This window comes from Pseudonaja textilis, chromosome 5, assembly GCF_049901715.1.
Source record: "Pseudonaja textilis isolate UNSWEBS1 chromosome 5, rPseTex1.2, whole genome shotgun sequence".
Taxonomy (NCBI): Eukaryota; Metazoa; Chordata; class Lepidosauria; order Squamata; family Elapidae; genus Pseudonaja; species Pseudonaja textilis.
The window spans coordinates 9290996-9314812 of NC_141994.1; the positions used below are offsets into that span (position 1 = coordinate 9290996).

General features: G+C 34.8%; 1 protein-coding gene across 4 annotated transcripts in view; it reads right to left on the reverse strand.

Annotated features, from left to right (window-relative positions):
- Window positions 1-1002: 1002 nt before the first annotated feature.
- The window catches only part of GRM8 (glutamate metabotropic receptor 8), a 512156-nt gene continuing 489341 nt past the window's right edge, over window positions 1003-23817 (reverse strand). For 3 of the 4 annotated variants that reach the window (XM_087934107.1, XM_087934104.1, XM_087934105.1), the window contains 2 exons: window positions 13757-14058; window positions 1003-1563 (listed from right to left, as the gene is read on the reverse strand). In XM_087934107.1, the coding sequence (XP_087790233.1) occupies window positions 13762-14058 (297 nt within the window). In that variant the 3' untranslated portion in view covers window positions 1003-1563; window positions 13757-13761. The remainder of the gene's footprint in view (window positions 1564-13756; window positions 14059-23817) is intronic. The other variant, XM_087934106.1, reaches the window with a different exon arrangement.

The window sequence follows — 23817 nt, forward strand, 5'->3', positions numbered from 1 at the left end:
GGTCTCCAACCTTGGCAACTTTAAGACTTGTGGACTTCAACTCCCAGAAATCTTTAAGACCTGTGGACTTCAAAGTTGGGTCAGGAATTCTGGGAGTTGAAGTCCACAGGTCTTAAAGTTGCCAAGGTTGGAGACCCCTGATCTAGCATACAGTATTGCTAACACACCAGAGACATGACAGTCTAAATTCTGGCAAAAAAGGGAGAGTTTTTCCAGTGTGTTCTGACCAACAATTGAGGAAGGGATCTGATATTCCAGAAAATCCAGTGACTCAAGGGATTCCAGTGAAAAAGTTATAATCACAGGGCAGTGGACATGACTGTGGACAAGTCTGGCATTCATTCATATTCCCTGGGGGTGGGGGTGGGGTTAAAAAAACAAATTGCAAAAAAAAAAATCCTCTTACTTCTCAAATACTTTTTGATGTTTTTTTAAAAAAATTAAGTTGCAATAGAAAGGCACTTTAAGTTCAGTGAACTTTGAACAGTGAGCAGGCTGCTATGCTGTCTGTTCCTCAATCCGCTGTCTCTGCCTTAAAATAGGCACAGGGGAATATTTCAAAAATATATTGCTGTGAACTTGAACTTTAGCACAGTTAATGTCCTCTGAAAAAGTCTATCAGCCGTGCTATTTTCATCCTATTCTATAAAAAAAAAAGTCATGCTTTTTTTTTATTTCCCTATTATAGGGAAGCCTATAGATAAAACTTTTTTTTTTCCAGATCAAATTTTAAAGTGGCAGAAATTAGATAGGTTTGGCCACAAATGTCAAAACACAAATCTGAATTAAATCATGCTCTCTATGAACTTTGAATCCACAATATGAAATCAAATTGGCCTGACTAATATGGATAATCTATAATTATTATCCATATTGTGCCTAAAATAATATTTTCCCAGTCTTTTAAATTAAGGCTCTTGGTGTGCAACATAATTTTTATTGCTTGTCCAGAATAAAAACCCACATTTCGGCATATCCCTCAAAATGGCAACGAAACAAGTCTCAACATTTGCAAAACATTCCTTTATTAATAGAAATAAATTATTTAGTATAAAAATGTGCATGCGTCAACCATTGCATTTATCATTAGCACAACGCAGGGTTTCAATTCAGTCAGCCATCACAAGAAACAAACTTCATCTTCTTATACAAGTTGAACAAGTGTGGAACAGGAATGGAATTTCTCACAATCACAAAAAAGTACTTACAAGTATAACATCAGACATGGTTTTATTTCAACAGAATTTTTTTTTTCACAAGCTAACATTTTGTTTTCCTTTTGTGATTCACCTTTTTCATGAGTAAACGGTTCAGACATTTGACAGGGAGTCATAATATATAATTCTGGGCCATTTTTTTCCCCCAACCCACCCATGCCTCCTGCTGTGGTCTCATGGCCATTTTTTGTCCTTTTACAGCTTAGTCTTCAGAGGCTGAGTTGTCATGATGTGATAGTCAACATTGTTCTTCAGTTCACATATTGTGAGTCTTCAGATATGATTGGTTTCACCATTCAGTTTGCATGATTGCTATAGCTGACGTAGGTTGTCTTGGTGGAGGAAGCTGCAAAAGGAAAAACAAATCCAAATCAGCTAATTCAATAAAGGAACCGTAATTTTTAATTACGGTTCTGGAAAGAGGGAGGCAAAACCTGTATTGAAGCAGCTTAATTGTTCTTAGAAATGATTTGGGCTGATTGGAGATACTGGGACATCCTGAAAAAAAAGTATTTGTAATTAGATATAGCTAATTATATTAATATTAGACATATTAGCTAATTATATTGCATGGGGAAGTTGCCCAAACACAGAATTAAGTCAATCACTGAATAATTAAAAGGGTTTATTTTACATTACTCTTACAGCTACTAGTGATCCTTTGTAAATTTGATAGATTTGCAATGGTGGTGAATATCTGTAGCTCAGGTGGAGGAAGAGGATGGAGGTTTATTCTCTGAGCTTGTGGGTTGGTTTCTGAACATTTCATTATCAGGCTAGGTAACATCATCATCCACTGGTAACAAAAACATTTGGAATCCAATCCACAAGCTCAGAGAATGAACCCTCATTTGATAAATTCATTAGCACCATCTTATCCATTCACATGCATGCAATTTTATGATGCAGACATGCTACAAGCAGATTGTTCTTAAACCCAGAGACAGAAACCCCAATCTTTTCCTCAGTGACTCCTCTGTCAACATTACTGTTCTTTTTCTTTTTCTCCATTTTCTTTTAATCCACTGAAGTAAGTGGCCCTGTTAATGGGAATGTGTGAGAAAAAGTTTAAAAAAAATCTGAAGTAACTCTTGGGATTATATCCTGATTGGTAAGAGTAATAGCTGGAAAGGGACAGACTTTGAATGTGTAGGTCCTGGAGCAAGGAAGATCTTGTTAGAAAGTTTTTGTCTTGAGTGGCTAACAATGAAAAAAAAGTCTTGTATTGTACATTAAAATAATTAAATTGCATTGTAGATTAGATTAAGACAGTTGATTTGCCAAGGGTATCTTAATTAAATTGAAATTAGAGCCCAGATGGTACACTCTGGCCCACTGCTCAACATTAATTTTTGCCACTGGATGTTGTTCATTCTGCATAAGATTAACTCTGAACTAAAAGTAGGCATACATCCTGCTTTGTCGAGAAGATTAAAGTATGCATTCTATCCATCACTAAAGTACAATCCTGTAATAATTTTAAATAATGAAACATTCATGCAAATAAGTATACAGGTGGTTCTTGTTCAACAACTACTTATTCAGCTACCATTCAAACTTATGACAGTGTTTACTGAGTGGTATTTATGATCTATCAGTGAAGTACCCCCACAGTCACATGACTACAACCTGGATTGTCAGCAACAAACCCGGATTTTCAACTGTCGCAGCATCCCAAGATCACATGACCATTATTTGTGAGCTTCCTTGCAGGCTGCTCACAAGCAAAATTGGTCAATGAGGAAGCTGACAAGAAGTCAGAAGATGTGATCTCATGAGGTCCTTACTTAATGACTTTAATGATGATAACCAGGATGATAACTACAGAGGCTAAGCATTGCATTTTGCAACCATATTGTTCAGCAATAGAAATTCCTGTCCCAGTTACTATTATTAAGCATGGATTGCCTCTATTGAATTGCATATGTCTTCTGAATCATCATTGCACCTTTCACGGATATTATAGGAGGATTAAAGAAATATGTATGGGAGTATCCCCAACTGAGAGAGCTCTTATGTAGAGTATGCTTTTATGCAAATATGCTTTTATGATTGAGATTTCAATGCATAACTGAAGAATGGTATAATGGAAGGAATTTTCATCGGTACCCAATCTATGATGATATACTGCAGCAACAGGACCAGGAAACACAAATTACACCCAACTTTCATTTGAGATAAAAGATAGCTACAACTTTTTTCTGGTGGGTTTAAATCAGAGCTGCGCCTGAATCCCAAGCCAAGTTCTTTCTTGGGGACTGACACTTGGCTTGTTGCTTAAAATGTCTATCCTAAATCTGGTTGCTAACCAATTAACCTATTACCTTGTAAGCAATTAACAAAAATAAATAAATAAAAAATAAAATAAAACAAATTAATTTGGCTGAATGCCCAACAGCTTATGCAATAACTATGGTGACACGCCTTTTATGTGTTAACAGACTTGCATTAACTATTTAGAGAATATATTCTGTTTCTATGAGAAAAGCAAGGGCCTTGGAGGATGAATCCTACAACCTGCACAACATATCTTTCTATCCATATCAATGAGCATTGTACAAATGACCATTGTAACATTAACAAAAGCAATGAGTTATCATCTAACCAAAATTGGTGGTGAAACTCTTGAAAGTTCCAATTTTATCTGTTCTGGTAAACTAAATGGGGTGGGGGGGGGAGTCATTGTTATTTTGATCTCTCTAGTTTGGTTTTAGCTGAGAGCCTCTTCAAGATGTAGATGATTTCTTATTCCTCAGGTCCTGGTTCTGTACCTTTTGCCATTCACTGGGAAACTGAAATGCTGAAGGAGAAGATGCAATCCCAAATTGCATTAATGCAATCCAATCCTAAATTGCATTAACAGAAGGATACAATCGAGATCAAGTGAGATACTGATACCACCCTTTAAAGTCTTAGTAAGACCTCACCTAGAATACTGCATCCAGTTTTGGTCACCACATTATAAAAAAGATATTGAGACTCTAGAAAAAGTGCAGAAAAGAGCAACCAGGATGATTAGGGGATTGGAGACTAAAACAAGGTTCTTCCAACTCTGGTTATCTGTTATCGGAGGAGAGGAGGAAACATCAATTAAGCCCAAGTTCACGGATTGAAAACAATTTTGAATATTATGAAGGAGGGAGGGAACCCTGCCATTAGCCAAGTAGGCAAGTTTACTGTTTTCTTTAAATTCTTTCTCTTGGGCAATGAAGCACCTGTGCACTAATCTAATCTATCCCTTGAGTGATCTTTATTGTTTATTATTTTGTTTTCAAATGGAAAAAAGCTGTGTGGTGTGCCATGCACTTTACAAGCACAGTTATCCTGACAAGATTTTAGACTGCAAAGGCAAAATTGCTAACAATTATGGCAGAAGATTTGTGGTGTTTTTAATCCTGTTCTTAGGCGAGATTATAGTGAATCCACTGATGTTGTTTACTTCTTTGCTGGCTTGTTTGTATAGGGAGGCAAGTTTAATTGTGGAAAGGCATTAAAATATTTTAATTACTGTAAAAAAAAAGTATTCCCTTTATCAAATATCTTGGAGTTGGGTGGTGCATGGTAGCCAGTATACACTTTAACTAAATATTTTAATGGACCACTTTCCAATTCCTTTCTATGGCAGAGCACTTGAAAATGTAATGTTCTGTGACTGCCCTATATTGTCCAGGTGAAATTTTGGTTTTTGGGAGTGACACCCTTTTTAAAGTTTTTCTCCCATTTCATGTATACCAGAATAAGCGTACCTTGAATATTCACTATATGCCAGTTTAGTTTGTAAGGAAAAATCTAAGGGAACCATACAAACATACATTTTAGTTACACAATATCAGCAGATCAGATCTACTCAAAGAGATAATATCATCAAAGGGAAAAAGGCTAATGGGTTGGAGGGGTAGAAAAGTCTGTATTAATAACATGAACAAATAAACAATGATTGGGAAAATCTACTTGCATGAAAGTGTATGCCATTTTACAATGTGACTTTAAAAAGTAATATAGATAAATATGTTGTAACAAATTTTGATGTGGTAGAAGGTCAGAATTTGATCCAATCCCAGAAACATTGCTTTCAATCCATTTTTGAAAAAATATATTTTGAAACTTGCATTGCCATCACTTTCTAGAGTAACAAAGTAGGACAGAAAATGTTAGACTAATCTGTTTATCCCCATATTATAAGCACTACAATATTAGTAATAAATATGACTAATAATGTACTCCCTGATAAATTTATGCATGAGTTGACCTTGAAAAATAACAACCACAATTCTAATATTGCAGATGATCAGTAGCCAAAAACCTCCCCATAGTAAATATTATTAGAGTTTTCCTATTAGGAGATAGGAATACATTATCATGAAAATATCAATATGAATGGAACAGCTGGATAATAGTAGGAAATAGTTTTGATGGAACTCAGAACAATGTGCTGGAAAATAACCTGGCAGTTTGGGCCAACAGTATTGATCTTCAAGCTAAAAAATATACAAAACTATAGTGACATTACAAGCCTAAATTTATTTAGTTATTGGTATTTCTATACTGCCTTTCTGCTGAAAATTACCAAGGCAGTGCATAACAATTCAAAGCAAGTGATGAAATTACTAAAACATGAAAAGAAGAAGCCCATCCTTAAAATAACAATAGAGTAACAAGAATGATTCCTATGTCTTTCATGGAGTTCATTGTTCCTGCTGCTAAGAAAATGGGAAAAGATTTTACAGCATAACTGCAATTTAAATGACTAACTGAAAGGAATGTTTTGAATCTTTATTGAAAATCAAATAAATGAGATCCAATGACAACTCAATAGAAACTCTATGGACATCTTTGAAAATGTCACAGGATATCAACTCTGGATTCCCAATAAATGGAGCTAAGGAAAGCTTCAATTTCAGATTTTACTTACCATCCAACTTTGCAGCAAGAAGTATTTAGGTATTCAAGCTGCATATTATATTGTACAGCGGTTCTAACATGTGGCCAATAAGCTGAATTGAGCCAAGAAAGAACTGGCAACCAGGGCATTTCTTCCAAAATTTAGATAATGAGATTTGTATATGATTATGTATAATCATACACAAATTAGCAGTCCAACTGTTATAAGTACAGCTTCCAGATGTTTTCAGCTTTATGTCCCAAAACAGGTTTCTCCAGGGAAATTCAGGATATTTAGGTGCCCTCGAGTCAGTCTTGACTTCTGGTGACCACATGGATACATGCCTAGATATTTAGAGTGGTTTTATTAGTGTCTTTTTGCTTCTTTGTTTCCCTTTTTTTCTACACAAGCATTTCAAATTGCTATCATTATTTACTAATTGATCTGACTCACAGTTAAGATGGTAATTACATTATATGGACCAATTTTTCATATTGATACATTATAGACCTCTAGGTTTTCCTTCCTTCCTTCCTTCCTTCCTTCCTTCCTTCCTTCCTTCCTTCCTTCCTCCCTCCCTCCCTCCCTCCCTCCCTCCCTCCCTCCTCCTTCCTTCGTTCATTCCTTCGTTCCTTCGTTCCTCCCTTCGTTCCTTCCTTCCGAAAGAACCGGTACATGAAATTGATATTCAGCAATGTCTTCTCTTGCCTCTATGCTCTTTTAGTTACAAAACAGGCATGCTTTGTTAAGCTTCTATGTTAGACAAAAAGCTTTGAAGAGAATGAAAAGAAAACTAATTTGTTCACACTAGGATAGTCTTTTCTAATGTTATATCTTCATATCGAGAAGAGAAGAACTTGGAAGTCTTCTAGCCCAACCCCTGGTCAAACGTTATACCTTATACCATTTCAGATAAGTGCCTCTACTGCCTCTTCTTATAAACCTCCAGGGATGAAGGACCCACAACACCTGAAGGCAAGCTGTTCCACTGGTTAATTGTTCTCACTGATAGGAAGTTTCTCTTTAATTCCAGGTTGCTTCTCCCCCATATGAGTTTCCATCCATTGTTTCTTGTGCTGTCCTCTGGTGTTCAAGTTTGTCAAGATCTTTTTGGATCCTGAGCTTGTCTTCTGGGGTGTTGGCTATTCCTGCCAACTTAGTAGCATCTGAAAATTTGATCAGTTCCCACTCCATTCCCTCATCTAGGTCATTTATGAAGATATAGAAGACTACGTGGCCTAAGATTGAACGTTATGGTACTGCTTATGTCCCTCCATATAGAGGTAGCACAATAGTACTGTGTTGTGGCTCCGGGCTTGGATTCAGCTCCTGTGATTGATATGAGTTCAAGTGAAGAGGTTATGTCAGAACAATATGAACCAGCCTGGCTTACTGATTGGACTGATAACCAGGATGAGGAGATGGACGTGACAAAGGACGACAGACCTGATGTATTAGAATTGTCAGGACCTTTGACCTCCTCTGGTTCCTTATCTGATCAACAGACGGGAATGGCTGACAGGGAAGTTTTGAGAGAGTCTTCTAGTGGAGATGAGAACTTGGAAAATTTGTGGTTAAATGTAAAAAATAGAAGACGGTTGAAAAGGCAAAATCAGCTGGAGCAAATGAGAAGGGCAAGTCAGTAAATTAGCATGTTGCCTTAATGAGTATAAAAGGACACAGCTGGGCTGGTACATTTTGCCAGGAACAAAATGACTATTTGAGTGTGGACGTTACAGCAAAGAGCTCTGAGGCTGAGGATTTATTGCCAGGACTGGTTTGCTGGACAGAGTAAAGATTTATGCTGTGGTTTCTGCCAGCTGTTATCTTGTAAGACTTCTTTCCGTTTGATTTAATTGTGAAACGGCTGCTTTCTGTTTTGTTCGTTTGAATTTCGAAGGGGAGTCATAACAGTACCATTAAGGACTACTCATTGAGTATGGCTTGTTAGACAGTTAAAAATCCATCTTGTGATGATGGTGTCTATCCCAGATTTTTCTAGTTCAAGAAGTAGGTTGTGGTCTACTTTGTCAAGTCTTACTGAAATCTATTATGTCCAGAGCATTTCACTGGTCTACTCATGTAGTTACTTTGTCAACAGTTTTGTGTTGGAAAAGGAAATTGGGTCTTTATAAAAACTGTTGAGATAATGTATGCAGAATGCTTTTAACAGAGACACAATGTAATATAAATATTCACTGCTGTATTCTTTCTCTATCAGAGCAGGGGAGTAAAGTGAGAATAACATAACTCTTAACAGTGAATTAATGTAAAAGTTGAGCCTGTGCTAGGGGACTGACTAGACTAAATGATTTATAGGGAAGATTTTACTGACATTTGCAATTTCTTTGCACTATAGGAAGCAAAATCACATGTGACTGTCTCTCTAAAGCTTAGTTGCATGCTGGCTAGAAGATTGATGCCTCTTTCTTCCATAAAATTATATGATTTATGCTTTCAATTGATTAAAGATATTTCTGTTTAATTATCTAGCTTTGCTTAATCATTTACATTTCAAAGAAAATTGCACGCTACTAAGCCCTCCAGGTGCTTTAATGAAGATTCTCAAAGAAAATGAACAATTTCTTTTAATATAACCTATAATTTACTAAAACTAAAATTTGCTATCTGTTGCTAAAGGAGGGCTATCTTTAATACTTCCCCCTTCAGCAAGTTTAAGAATATTAATATTCCACATTATGATAATGCCAGAGTGGCTTTAAATAACAAACATTATTTCATTTATTGTGGAATACCAGCTATATTTTATTGGCATAGTCTGCTTCTAGAAAAAGTGATACAATGCCATAAAAATACAATTGATCAGCCAAGTATGATTCATGCAGCAATCAATTCTATCCCATTTCTACATTCATTTGCAATAATTTCCATGCCTTTCTACTTCAGTATATTTATTTTCAAATTATTTTATTTTATAGAGCACGAACTGCATCATAGCATCCAAAGAAACACAAAAATCTATTTCGTATCCATGCATTAAATCTGGCAAGAACCAATCAAACCCATAACTCATGAACTGAACACAATTTTCATGCATCTCTACAACTGCAATCAGGTGAAACAATCTGATTTAGATACCAATTTGATTTATAAGGGAGAAGGTAAGAAATGAAGGGGATAGGAGGAATGGGTAGCTTTCTCTCCAGTGTCTCTCAGGTTGGATGACTTAAACATAGGTAGATTTCAACTTCCAGAATTCCCCATCCATAAGTCACTGGGAAACACTCTCAACTTTAGTAGCTTCTATTTCTCTAAGAAGGCAAGTTACAATAATACCGCCAACGAAAATGAATGTTAGGTTAGTTGTAAACATACATGAATGAAACATCCTTATTAGTAGGCATGATTTCATCAACACTGAAATTCATGCAACATGGTATTATACTTTTTCCTTAAGAATATATACATTTTATAAATAGAATTTCTGTTCATAAATAAATAAAAAACATTTGGATTGATTTTTCTTTGTATTTATATACATACATGCCTAACAACATATTAAAACAATATATTAAAACAAGAGCATCTAGGCTGTATTAGTATTTTCCAAAAAGCTCCTGGTTTTATCCTTTCTGTAAGGGAACTTCATTTACCTTCTACAAAGGAAGGCCTTCTCTAAAATAGACTTTGGCATCCTTCTCCCCAAAATGGGGACATTAAAATCCTATTTTAATCCTAGAATTTATACTTTTGGACATGGTATACCACAGTCTCCAATTTATTTTATGACTTTTGGCAACAAGGAGCATAACTATATCATGGTGTTTAAAATGCTGAAGTTATAAGCGGCTCCTATCCTCCTTAGTTGAATAAGAAGCCTAAACTGACAGTGGAATTTACAAAGAAAAATTATCTAGATTTTTGTGAACTGTATTTTAGGATCTAAAACAAACAAACAAACAAACCAGTATTGTCAGATTTCCACCTATTTCTTGATTCCATTAATATTGTCTTAGGTATCATCCACAATTCACTATAATGAACTTCCTAATTTTGGGATTTTACAACCCCAAGAGGTAGTATTTCAGTTTCAAACCCTGTGAGTTGAAACATGGAAAGCATAGAAATTTGGCATAACAAACCCAGAGAACAGGCTTTTAAAGACCAGTTTTGAATAAACAAATGGAAATACAGATATTTAGCCTCCCAAAATAGTTGCTTTTTCTGTATTTCTGTCAAGCATTTGCAACTAAGATTCCAATAAGTGGCATAGGCGGCAATATAAATTAAATAAATAAATACAAAGAAATACCTTATTATTTTGCTGAAAGAAAGCATAACTTGTTCTACTTGTTTAGATAAAGTGAATTATATATCCATATATATGTCCATATATGTGTATACAAAGAGAGCAAGCAAGGACATCTGATAATTTCAGGTTTCTCTACCAATAGTCTGAGAAACTTGCATTCTCAATTGCAGTGACATCATTTTAAGGAAAAAAAATCTAATCTTCATTCATAATTCTGCCAACAGATGTGAATCTGGATAACGGAAAGCTTAAAATCAGAATAAGTAAAAAAGTAATGGGGTTTCCATCACATTATTGCAATGGCATCTTCTTGTATCCTCTCCCCAAAGACAATCCTGCATTTTTAGACAGACAAGGTCCATTTTTTTTCTGAAAGTGGTTTATTCCCAAGAAATGGAAAGCATGAAAAACTAAATATTATTTTTCCTTGGTTATTAATTAATTTTTATAAAATCCTTTATAATCTATTCTTATTTAGCTTTATTTTCTTTCCAATCTAAAATGGATACAGAAAGAAAAGGTAAAGGAAATAAATAGAATGCCACAAAAATAAAATAAAAATAAAAGGTAATATAATATAATATAATATAATATAATATAATATAATATAATATAATATAATATAATATAATATAATATAATAAAAGGTCTTCATCCCCAGGAATCCTTCAAATGTTATGCATCCCCCCAATAGATTTCTCCTACTGGAGGAAGAGGTTGATTTATCTATCCTTGTTCAATAACTGAGAATTCCCCTTGTTTTAAAAAAAACAATAATTACAACTTTAAATATGCCAGAGCCTGAATGGAATGTAGGATCCTGATGGTGACAAACATTGTTGCTGATTTGCTCAAGTCCTTCAGGCCCTTCATATTATAATTCAAACCTTGACGGACCAGACCAATATCCCATTCATGATTACAAATAGAGAATGAAGGCAACAACTTTTTCTTGTTGCTCTTTCCCAGTTCAGCTTTAAAAGCTTTTAGAACACATGGAAACATTTAGAGATACTATTGATAGCATATTGATTACAGTATTGATCCCATGCTTGGAATCGTGGTAGGCTTAATACTAAGAATGGCATCAAGCATAAATTTCTAGCCCACAGACTCTTCAAAAATATGACCACATGGAAGATTCTGATATACTTGGCTCATTGTCAGCCACAGCTAATTGATATAGTCATGTCTCACAGCCACAGATATGTGATCATATCTGGTTGATATTCTAGGATAGTGTAGCACCCTAAAAAATGGACTACAGTTATAATAATTATAGATAATGTAAAGTAATAGGAAAGAAGACTGCAGACAATTTAATCCTTAATCCTGAATAATTATTTCGTGGAAGAAAGACGAGTTTTAAAACTAATTTCAAAGCATACTCTGTTGAGAAAATATACGTGATCTTTATTGTGGTTGTTATTGGTTCAAGTAAATTACAAGCTACATACTTGTAAGTGAAGTCTCAGTGAAATAGTATGCTTCAGGATCAGGCCTTGCTTCTCTTCTCTGCAATGAAGACATATTCTGAACTGATGTCCTTGTACTAAAATTAATGTGTCATAACTGTCACTGGGAAAGTAATTTGAGAGCTAAGGGTCACCAACTGTTAGCAAGAAGGAATATTTTCTTTTAAAGTAATCTAGGTGCTATTATAGATAGTTTTTAAAATGATTTTGAAGACATCCCATGGTAAGTGTATCTCTAAGAAGTTTCCACAAACTATTTGGAGCAAAAAAGAAGGATATCTTTTGAAAATGTGGTGAGAATTCTGAATCTCAGAATTTAATCGAGATAACCTGGAGGAAGTATAAAGGAGAGACCCAGCCATGGAAATCTGTAGATTTTTTTTAAATGTATGTTTTATCACTTTGGGGAAGTTAAGAGAATGGTAAAAACTCCAACTTGACCCAAGAAATGGAAAAAATGTTCACATAATCTGTAATTTCTGGTTCAAGAAAAACCTTCTAATCTTTTAAGAGACTAAATGGAAATTGTCTCTACATCCTGAAATGGTTTCAATAAACATGTTACAAAAATTTCTCGTATCAGCAAGGAAAACAAAAAAATTGAGATTTCTGTATTAATAAGGAAATTCAGTTTTTGCATTAAGTTTGTCAACTTTGTTCAGGTATATTTCCCTCTTAATTATATAAGAATATATAAACAAATAACAGGAGTATAAATTTAGTATAACATGCCATGACAACATGCTGCCATTTAATGCAATCGTTAGACTACAGGAAAACATTGTTTAGAGATGTGTCAAAATTCAAGGGCCAGGCCTATTGTATTTGCATGTTTGCTGGTATAATAAATATGTAAATGAAGAGGAATAATATAAGCAATTTATTCTTTTAAAGCTGTCAAAATGGATTTGCTATATCCAATTTCTAGTAAGTTATCTGTATAAAGTTCTTCTGATTTGTAAATTGAATTTTATCATTGCCATGTAAATTGCAGACAAAGTTTTTGATTTGCATATCAAATGATTCCATGCACACCATGGTAATATAAGTGGACTTGCCTTTGCCCACTTAATAAACCCTTTTACTTTATAAAGGCTTCTCTTTGTCATTAGGAAAATCAAACCAACATGAAATATCTTTCTACACCTGAAATCTGATAAGGTAGAAGAAGAACTATTTGGAAAATAACAGACTGAAGGTTATCAGAACCTTTAAAAATGGATAAGATATTTATCTGGATATAGTATTAATTTCAATGTTCCATTATTGAATATATTAATAATATGACCTTTAACTATATATATGTATATTATATATATATATATATATATATATATATATATATATATATATATATATATATATATATATATATATATATGTATATGTATATGTATATATATATGTATATGTATATATGTATGTATATGTATACGGCAATATATTTATATAGGTGCTATAATTATCTGTATGGGTAACACATGGAGCTGTCATTTAGCAACAGGCAATTTATTCACTAAACAAAGTGGTTGCTAAGTGAAACCATAACTGTGCTAATAATCTTACTTCAGCTTTCCTTTGCTTTACAGTCCTGCAAAGCTTTTATATATGAGGATTGGTTGTTTTTACTGTTCAATATATTGTCGCTAAATGAGGTGGTTGCTAAACAGGGACTAACAGGGACTTAATTAATTAAGGTAATACTGAAATCTTAAGCCAGCCATACTACTCAAAGCTAAATTATGTAACAAATAATGCAATATATTAAATATATCAGTTCATAGACACATTTGCTTTGTTCAAACCTTCTTAACAAAATGACCACATGAATTTTGACACATGCCTAGTTCATGCATGGCAAGCCAAGATAGAAAAAATATTAATTTATGAAACATTCCTGTGAACGTACATCTATTAGGAAGTGTTGCCATTCTTGACCATGGTTAAGTCTACTGATGACTTACTGTTGGTTTCAAGACTTTCACAAAGTTCCGTTTTAACCTCGCCATTTGGTCTGTCATTCCCCTTTTGGATCAGCTTGCTTTGCATTGTGGCTGCAGTGACAACAGCCTTGAAGCTCCTCTTCCTTTTTTGCACATTTTGTTCTGGATGAAAAATGATAATATAAACCTTGGGGATGTAGAGCATGCCCAAAGAGACAGAAGCACTTAAACTTAAGGACACTGTAAGAGTTGTTGTCTGGATGTACATCTAGGAAAAATTTAAAAAAAGAATACGATAAGTTAAGCTTGTGGGGAAAAAAAATATACATTTTTTTTTCTAAATATACTAGATAGATTTAAAATCTTTTGTATCCTAATGGAAACATAGGACTTTTAATCCAGGACAGACAGGAAGTTAGTCCTCAACTTATGACCATAATTGGGCCTACAACTTTTGTCACTTAGCAATATAATCATTAAGTGAGTCGTGCTTGATTTTACAATCTTTTTGTCATAGTTGTTAAGCAAATCATGCAGTCATTAAATGAATCCAGATTTTCCCATTTACTTTGCTTGTTGTAAGCACCCTGGGAGGTTTGGAAATAGTGATCACAAAACTTTAGGATGTTGAAACCATTGTGAATACATGCCAAGAGCCAAGGACCCAAATTTTGATCACATAACCAGGGGATGCTGCAAAGTTTGTAAGTTGTAAGTTACTCTTTTTCAGGAGCCTTATAACTTCAAATGATTGTTAATACAATGGTCATTAGTCAAGGACTGCCTATATAAAAAAGAGTCAAGTAGACTAATAGTTAATGTGATCTGCTAGAACCAGAAAGTCCTAGGTTCAAACTTTTATAAAATACCTTGGCTGACCTATTTCTTTCCATTTTTCTATATGTTATTGTGAATATGCAGAAGTAAAGAGGACAGTGTCAAATAAGAAGGCCATCTTAAAGTTTTGGAAGAAAGAGTTTTCTTACTTACAGTGATACATTTTAAGAATAAGCAAATATATAATTTTCACTTTTATAATTAATAAACATGACTATGCATTATACTTCATGCTTTCTTTTGATATATAGTAATAAAGTTACAGTATTCCCTAAAAATTCAGAAATAAAAGGAAGCAATGGCATTTATTCACAAATACCAGTAGGGTGCTCTATTCCTTTTTGTGGTAAATTGTTCCTCACTAATAAGGAACTAATAAGGAACTAATAAGTGGGTGAGACTGAGACACTAATAAGGGCTTGAGAGAATATTAATTTACTTAGGAACAATCAATGTAAAATAACTACATTTTCATATTTGAGTTGATTAACATGTCTGACAATATCGTTGGTTTGGTACATTCTATTCACTAAACTGAAACGTTCAGGGCAATCTGCCACAATTAGATGTTAGATCTAATGTATAATTAAAGTAATGCTTTGGTGCGGTGTGTTCATATTTAGTTTGAAAAATAGCAGGAGTTATTCTCTGAATTCTAGAACTACCAGAAAATGAAAATCTCCCCACTGGAATCAAGGCCATCATTTTCAAACAACATTTCTAATAGAGATATTGTAGCAGACATTTTCAGAAACTATAAGCATTACAAATTGGAAGTAGGTTTCTGTGAGAAAACAATTTGGAATAAATCTTGTTTATAGCCAAGAAGTGAATTTCTCCTCACAACATATTGCCTTCACCTACTCTGAGAAATGGCAACTCTTTTGCTGACAGCAGATGTTTCTCTCTGTACCTGCAGAAGGAAATAATCATTAGTGCTGCCTTGATTTGAAATGTTGCATGTACTTACTTGTGGGTGGGTGAGACTGAGACAGCAGCATTCTTGAATAGGAATTATTCCATAGCCATAAATTCCATCTGTCATCATGTTTCTCATCCTGACTGCCACCTCATACAACCATTACTAGACTAAAACTTTACATCATGGATCATTGACAAGTAAATATTAAGCCATTTTAACTGCAACCCAGTTTTACAATGTTTTTCGTGCAAGACATGATAAAATGCTTTCTGATAGCTAGGAATAACTTGAGAAGGTTTCTTTCCCATTCTACATACCCATTATTGAATTGTTGAGAACCATTTTATGTATTTATTGATAAAAATTCTTGATGTTCATTTTCTCTGCTATTCTTACGGTATAACTCACTTTTTTACATTAACCCAACTTATGTTATCAAATATTTTCAGTAATGATGCTCTCCAAATCAAGTCTTTATGACACTAGTAATTCTTTATAAATTAGGTTGTAACCAACAGCATAGCTTGACAAAGAGGGATTCATCTAGCAACACATTATTAATGATCTCACTTGCAAATACATACCTTTGGATGTTCAACTTGCATAATAGGTTTAATTCAATATGGATTTCCATATCATTTGGTAGGCAGAATCATTTCTGCACACCCATAGAAATGTTCATATCACCCAAGTTCATTTGGCAGTATCTGATTCAAATTTTCTTGACTCAGTTTGAAATGTCAGTTCAACTAAGAGATTTAATTTATTTGCTTTTAAATTAATATAGTTCCACAGTCCAACTTTCAACAAAATAAATTTAAACCTTATATTGTTCCATTTTTTCTTTTCTTTTTTAATTTAATTTATATTTTTGCTTAACTTTTAAAATATATCCTAACATTTAAGCAAAATAAATAAAAAGGCAGTAGTTGGTGCAAATCAGAGCTAAATTTGTTACTGAGCATTATTGTATTATCCTGGATTTTCCTAATCATTTTTAGGTTGGAAGAAGATATTCTAGAGTTATGAGTATCTATGTCTGTATTCAGATCTCTTTATGGTATCATTTGCTATCTAAAAACAGTCTATTACAGCAAAAATAAAAATTAGATACCGGTAGTATCTAATTTTTTAGTTGCCTCACTGCTATTCCTTTACCAGAAATCAATTTCAGAGATTCACCAGTTGACAATTTTCTATTCAGATATCATCCATAATTAAGGAATTTGCATTATTTCCCTCAGTTTGCATCATTTGCATAATGCTAAGTGTGTATGAATACATCATAATGCAAATCATGTAGTTGATGCAAAGGATGTACTTAATGTAATACACATAGTAATGGGCATACCCTCCCCCAAATGGTTAATTAAACTGAGTATTCATTGTGTTCTATATGCAGGTTAGCGAAAAAAAATAGTCTCTGGTATTATTTCTCCATTTAACACCAATTTAACACCAAGCAATTAATAATGATTTTTTTTTAAATAGGGAGCAATAGTTCTGTTGTGTGCACATTAACACGTGTCCAATAACATGAATTAATTGTATTATCATTGGAGATTTAAAGCCAAAAATACTTTTGTACCCAATGGACACTGTCAGTTAATCTAGTCTGCAGATGTATGCACTGAATGCTAATTAAAAGTTGTCCATAGAGTAAATCAACTAGGACATTTGGCAGATGTGCTGCCATTCAAAATAAATTCAGATGGATTGGCAGGTCCTCAAATATTGTAGAATGCATTAAAATACCCAGAAACTGTCCTATGGAAAATTTAGCATTCACTAAGACATTCTGGCATTCTGCCAAGCTTTTAATTGTTAGGTTCATTATGTGTAAGCGTATCTATTGGTGTGCCTTGCAAACATACACACACACACATCTAAATTATAATAACAAAGTAATGCTAAATTAGATTTTTCTGTTTCCAAATTTTTCTTAACATTTTATGTAGTGTAAACTAGAAGATGGTTGGTTGGTTTTAATCACAATTACTCAAATGAAAGCGTGCAACTTATAGAGCTACATTTTTGAAAACCTAGACAATTTAGAATAGGTATTATATTGCTGGTTTGGAAATTAATGTATCTCTTTAATAATAAAGACATTTGAAGAATTAAAACGTCATACCCTGAGATGAAACCCTGGAATAAAGGGCAATGGCTCTGGGCTGCATTCTTTCAAAGCAGTCGCTCTTTGGTTTTTCAGTTATTAACATAATAAAACTTTGGATTTAATAGAATGCATTTTATTATATTTGATATAAAGTTTGAATTCAAATAGTTGATAGAGCAATACATTAAATGAAATGCATTGTTCTAATACGGTAGTTTTTGTTGAACATCTTCAAGGCATAGTTAAGCAGATTTCTTGTGGAAAATGATGGAAGTTTTAAGTAACATCTGGTTACCCCAAGGGCTGGCAAAGTTGTACAAATACAATCAATATGTTGCAAAAATAGAACTGGCATTATATACAAAGACTAGTTTAAATAAAAATCGCTTATTCCAGTCTTTTAGATTTTAGATTTATATTCTCCTTTTCTATATTCTAAGATCTTGCCCAGTTGCCATTCGTTTTTTCATATTGATAAAATCCTTTATTCCAGCCAAAGCCAATAGGTAGGTGGAGAGGGGAATACACAAAACTAAACAGAAGCAGTCCTGATGCTTCTGTGTACTCCTTACCCCTAGACTGATTTCCAAATTTGTTAAAATATTTAGCATTTTTTAAAGTTGCCATCTTGAAAGTATTCTGTTGGAGTGTTGATAAGAAAAAAAATCCACAAGCAGCTTCAAAAAGGGTCCACAGAGGTCAATCTCACATAATTCTTCTAACAAGACTTCCTTCTATTATGGTGAAATCTGTGTATTTGTATGCTTCTTCTGTAGCACATTTAAGAAAAAAAAATAGCATTCTCACACATAACATTCCTTTTTATCTGAATGGAAAGAGAATCAAATTTACAATGCCTTCTTCTCACCTCTGCATGGAAGGATTCTTGGATCTTAGAGTAGAGATTCATGGTTCACAGCATTTCATGTCCACCATAAAAGATTACCTATTCCTGGTGGAATTTATCAGAAGACAAGTTGAGGAAGTTGCTTGGTTTCACAATTCTCAACTCCTCCAGGTGAACCAGTTTGGTGTAATGGTTAAAACACCAAGCTAAAAACCAGGTACCATGAGTTTTAGTCCTTCCTAAAGCATAGACTTGTGATTTTGAGCTAGTCCCCTACTCTTAATCCTAGGAAGAAGAGCTAATCAACTCCAAAAAATTTTTGTCAAGAAACCATGTAGGAACTAATACCGATAGTTTTCATGAGTCAACACTGACTTGAAGGCACACACAAAACAATCCCTCTACAATGTGGTATCATCCTCCAACTTTTTTTTCTGGACAGTTTGAAACACACTGAAACAAATTGAGCTACAACAATTTATATTATTATTTTTTTCTAAGAATGTCTATGGAATTTATTAGAGATTGTTTTGCAATACACCAATTCTCTACTTATTTCTATCCTAGCTGAAAGAAAGAGAAATGGCTATAGTCACTCTGTCCCTATTTTTATCTAAATATAAAACGATATTTGAGTTTTTTCCACTGATTTATGAAAATATGTGTAAAATGCACATTTTTTTATAAAGTAGTCGATTTCACTTTAAATATTTGCCAACAGATATACATCTAATAAATACAAACAAAAGACTGGTTATAGATTTCTACCCCTCAATAGTTTTCCTGTTCAGGAAGAGATAATTTTAATCTGTCCTTGATTTTTGAGTGTCCCTCTTATGCAATTTGTTATGACATTCTACAAATAGAACTTCTCTGTCACATTTAATCTATCAAAAAATGTTTCAATTGCTAAGCCTGGCCTTAGTCCACAGGCAGGCAAATCCATTGATGAGTCAGGGCTGCCTCTTAAATCAAGCAGCAGCCAATTATCTTTAATTAAGAGTGTTACTTTCTTGCTTGCAAGGAGCTTCTCTGAATAGCTTTGCTCTGCTCTCTACTCTAATCTCCAAGTCTTAGGGATTTGAGACTCAATGTCTTAATTTCACTGTTCTAGCTGTTTCAATTGCACCAGTATTTGATTAGTCAGGGGAATCAAACTTGCGGCTCAAGGGCCGGATGCATCACCCCTGGTTTAACGAAGGGGGGAAGAGTCGTGATATGTCATCTGACAACAACATGTTGTCATGAGTTTGACTCCCCTGGCCTAGGTGATTCCTGACTTGTGTTTCCTGAGGCTGATATTCCAGTGGTTCAGCTGCAACAGCTTCTCCAGTGTCAGAGTCAGAGTCCTGGTGGGACAAATCTTGATGTTGGCTGGCCTCTTCACAACTAGGCTAGTTCTTTACCAGGTTTATGGTCTTTCCTCTTCCAATTGACAGCAGTCCCAAATTGTTGACTTTATCTTTGACTTGAAATGCAGCTTCCATATTTGAAATAAAAGAGAAAACAAGTAGCAACTCTTATCTTAATACTGGCAATGAAATTGGCAATCTGTGCAAATTCAACACAGGCTTGGTTGTTCAATATATTAAGCAGTTATAAAAATGGTGTGTTTATCTAAACATGATGATGAATTGTATTTTTCATGCATTCCTATTTTAGAAAAGAAAATTAAATGCTGCTCATGTGCAGATTTATATTTTTGACTGAATATATTTCTAAGGCTCCTATGTGATTGAGAGGGTTTGCTGACATGATACTAAATACATGGCAGTGCAATTGCTGTTCTTATGGGGATGATATGTCATTATAAATAATTAACAGTTATTAGATTGAGTACTTGCAGTTCTAAAGAAGCTTTGTAAAGAATTGTTTAAATCCCCAGAACAAATCTTGCATTTAAAATTAGCCACTTGCTCTCTAGCCCCAACAGGCAGATTATAATTCAGTTCCTTTTAGAAGATTGAACTGATTTAGAAGAACAATCTGATTCAGAGGTTAAAAACTTCCAAATAAACACCAAATTATACTCATCTTATTCACATCTATCAGGACCATTAAAGCACATTAGCCCATGTGGGTAAACCATTTGAAGTTTCCTAAACTGATTTGGTCACATTCAGTTCAATTTCTTGTACCATTTCACACTTGCAATCTGTCCAGATTGATTTGAACTGCTGAAGTCCCAGGAAAATTTAGCACATCCAAATATTGTGCCTATATAACTGAGTAAAGCAGTACAAAAATATGTTACACTACAGAAAAGTAGACTTCTACTGTGATTTTGCTTTAGAATAAATACAGGTGGATTTTAGGTGGAGCTCACAGGGGGCGGTCCATCAAGACAATAAAAATGTGGACTGAAGGCCAGCTTGCCAGATAATAATGATTAGAATCGTTCTAGATTCTTTGGTTCTTTCTGAGTTTTGTGTTTATTAGAGCAGAGTTTCTTGACCTTTCTGGGTTTGCAGATTGGTGGGAGGGGAGATGAGATGGTTCTGTGCAAGCAGGCAGCAAGTGTGTGCACACAGCTCCATTTGTGTGAGCAGCGGGCATGCACAACTGCCGTTCATGCAAATAGAGCGTGCACACGTGTTCTCACCCACTGCTTGTACAATTGGGGATGTGTGCATTTGCCCATCGCTTCCATGGCCTGGTTCCAAATGGCTAATGGCCAATTAGTGGACCATGATCTTGGGGTGGGTACCCCTCTATTAGACCACTAGGGATGTTACCTAGTTGGGTAATGAAACGTTTGTAAGCCAAACTCAGAATGCACCAAGGATTCCATAGTTCAACCCTGAGCTACATACTGTATATTCTCCTTCTATTAGAATAATTTCAACATCTAACAAAGATTTTCCCCCATAGAACTCGATGGCATTCCAAGATATTAGACAGGCCTATATGACATAGCACTTTTTCAGTTCACAGACACACCATTGCTTGGCTTTTTTGCTTTGGTCAGCTTTGCTTTGCTTTCCCCAGAAATATCAGCAGAAATAAAGAGGTGCAAAATACCAGCAATATTGCTGTTTTGACAAGACTTTGTCATATCAGATGCTGATAAACCCAAAAGGAAAGTGGGATTATTCATCCAGTAACATGAACATCTGTGTAGAGTTGTAATTGCAGGAATTTTCTAATCTCGGATGGCAAACCTCAGATAAAGAATGTTTACAAGCAAATACAACTCAGGCAAACAAAGTCACTAATCTAAAGGAGGATTAGAGAGAGGAAGTAAACATATGTTAGACTTTAACTAGAGATAATTGATTGTGTTAATTACTATTATGCTAAACAGTAACTAAAGTTAAGCAGTAACCAAAGTTAACCAATGTTGGAGGATTACTAAAAATGTGTATAAATGCAAGACTATACTCCAATAAAGATCATCATGATTCAGTTGATCATGATTAAACAACTTGACTGCCTCGTCATTACAACACATCTGATAGGCATTCTCAAAGAAAATCTTATTGACGACTTATTTTGACTATAAAGTGAAGAAAACTATTTTATCCAAAGTCTTGCAGGTCTCATGAAAGTGGAGCCTAAGGTCTGAGTGTCCATATTCAACTATTGGCTTAAACTGATCTTTTTTTTTCTCCTTGGCTTTGCCCCATTAATTGTACCTGAAGATTTTCAGTGTACATGGAAATAGGAACTAAAATCTTGTCTTCTATCCAGCGAGGGATAGGATTAGGCCAAAGAATTCAATAGCATGTAACAGATATAAAGCATCAATTGGATCTAGCCAGATTCCCAACATTTACTGCCAGTGAATCCAACAAGTACTCTGCCTCCCTGTGGCATAATCAATTAAACTCAGTGTACCTAAACACCAGAGGCCTTTTACTCTGGTACAGTCTGAGGAAAGTTGATTGTAAAATGCGTCTGAAAATGAAACGGTATACCAATGAAGACATGGGGGGGATGGACAGAGGGATGGATGGACAGACAGACAAAAGTAACAAGTTCAAAGAAAGCAAACTAGTAATTTAAAAAAAAATGTCAGTATTTGAATCACAATACTTCTATTGTACTTGCAAGGAAAGAGTTAGAGTCATTAGTGCTATTACAGCACTTATGATGGAATCATCATCATCTCCTTTTAATAATAATAATTTAATAATCCCTTGTGCGGGTGGAATCAGGGCAATTGAATGAAGCAGAGTGTTTACTGGCCAGATGTCCTTCCTGTCGCCAATGCAGAATTTTATTCAGCAGATAAATTATCATTATGCACAGAGAGAAATATCTGCCTTTACCTAGTGTCACATTTTGTAATAATACTCCTAACACGTGAGTTCTCTGCACACAAACTGCTTTATTTTTCTTAACTCCTCCCTTCCGGTTTCTTCATACAGTGTCACCTCAAAATAGGTCCCTCACTACTCTCTATCTAACATTGGTTCCTCTTCATAGTTAAACATCAACAGGTTCCATTTACCCTACACCACATCTCCCTTTTCTAGAGAACAAAGGGTAGACTATCTTTGTCTCATCAGACCTTAGAGGATTATTCTGCCTCTTTTGTTGAAGGTCTGTTCCTATCTAAATCCTGTAGGGAAGAAAATGTTATCATATAACTATTTACTAATCCAATACACCTAACTGTGTTTAAACTATTCTGCACCTCAGATTTCTGACTGAACTACACATCAACATTAACTCTTTTTCACTTTCTCAGTTCACAGATTCAGTCTCTCTGGTTTAACTATAGGTCTCCCAGACCTTGTCCTTGGGGTAGCTGTCACACTAGGAAAGTTTTTAAGTATTTTCCGAGGTGATGTAGAAACTTGTTCACTGTTTGTCTCTGGCAACTCCTGCTGCTCCACCGCTCCTCCTTCACTTGCATGTGTGTGTAAGGGTATCAAGTGCTGATGATTGCGTCTCATCACACCTTTAGGTACATCCACCAGATATGAGCTTGGACTCGTGTGATTCTGCAGCACAGTCCCAGATTCTTTTGCATCAGTGACCCATGCATGCCCTCCTAGTACCAAATCACTAAGAGGTTTTGCACGATGTCTCCTGTTGTAGTATGCAGTATTCAATTTCCTCTTCTCTCTCCCTTTATGAGCAAAATGGTCAACATCTGGCAATGTGGGACTCACTGAGAGGGAAGAGTCGGCACAGTATATGAAGACATCACCCCATAAGTAGCTGAGCTGGACTGAACCCACTCTGGAGAGGGGTAGCTCTGTTGGCAAGCAGGGCCAGATTAGGGTCGCTAGCCTTTTTCAAGAGACTTTTCACTGTCTGAACTGCACGTTCAGTTTCTCCATTACTTTGTGGA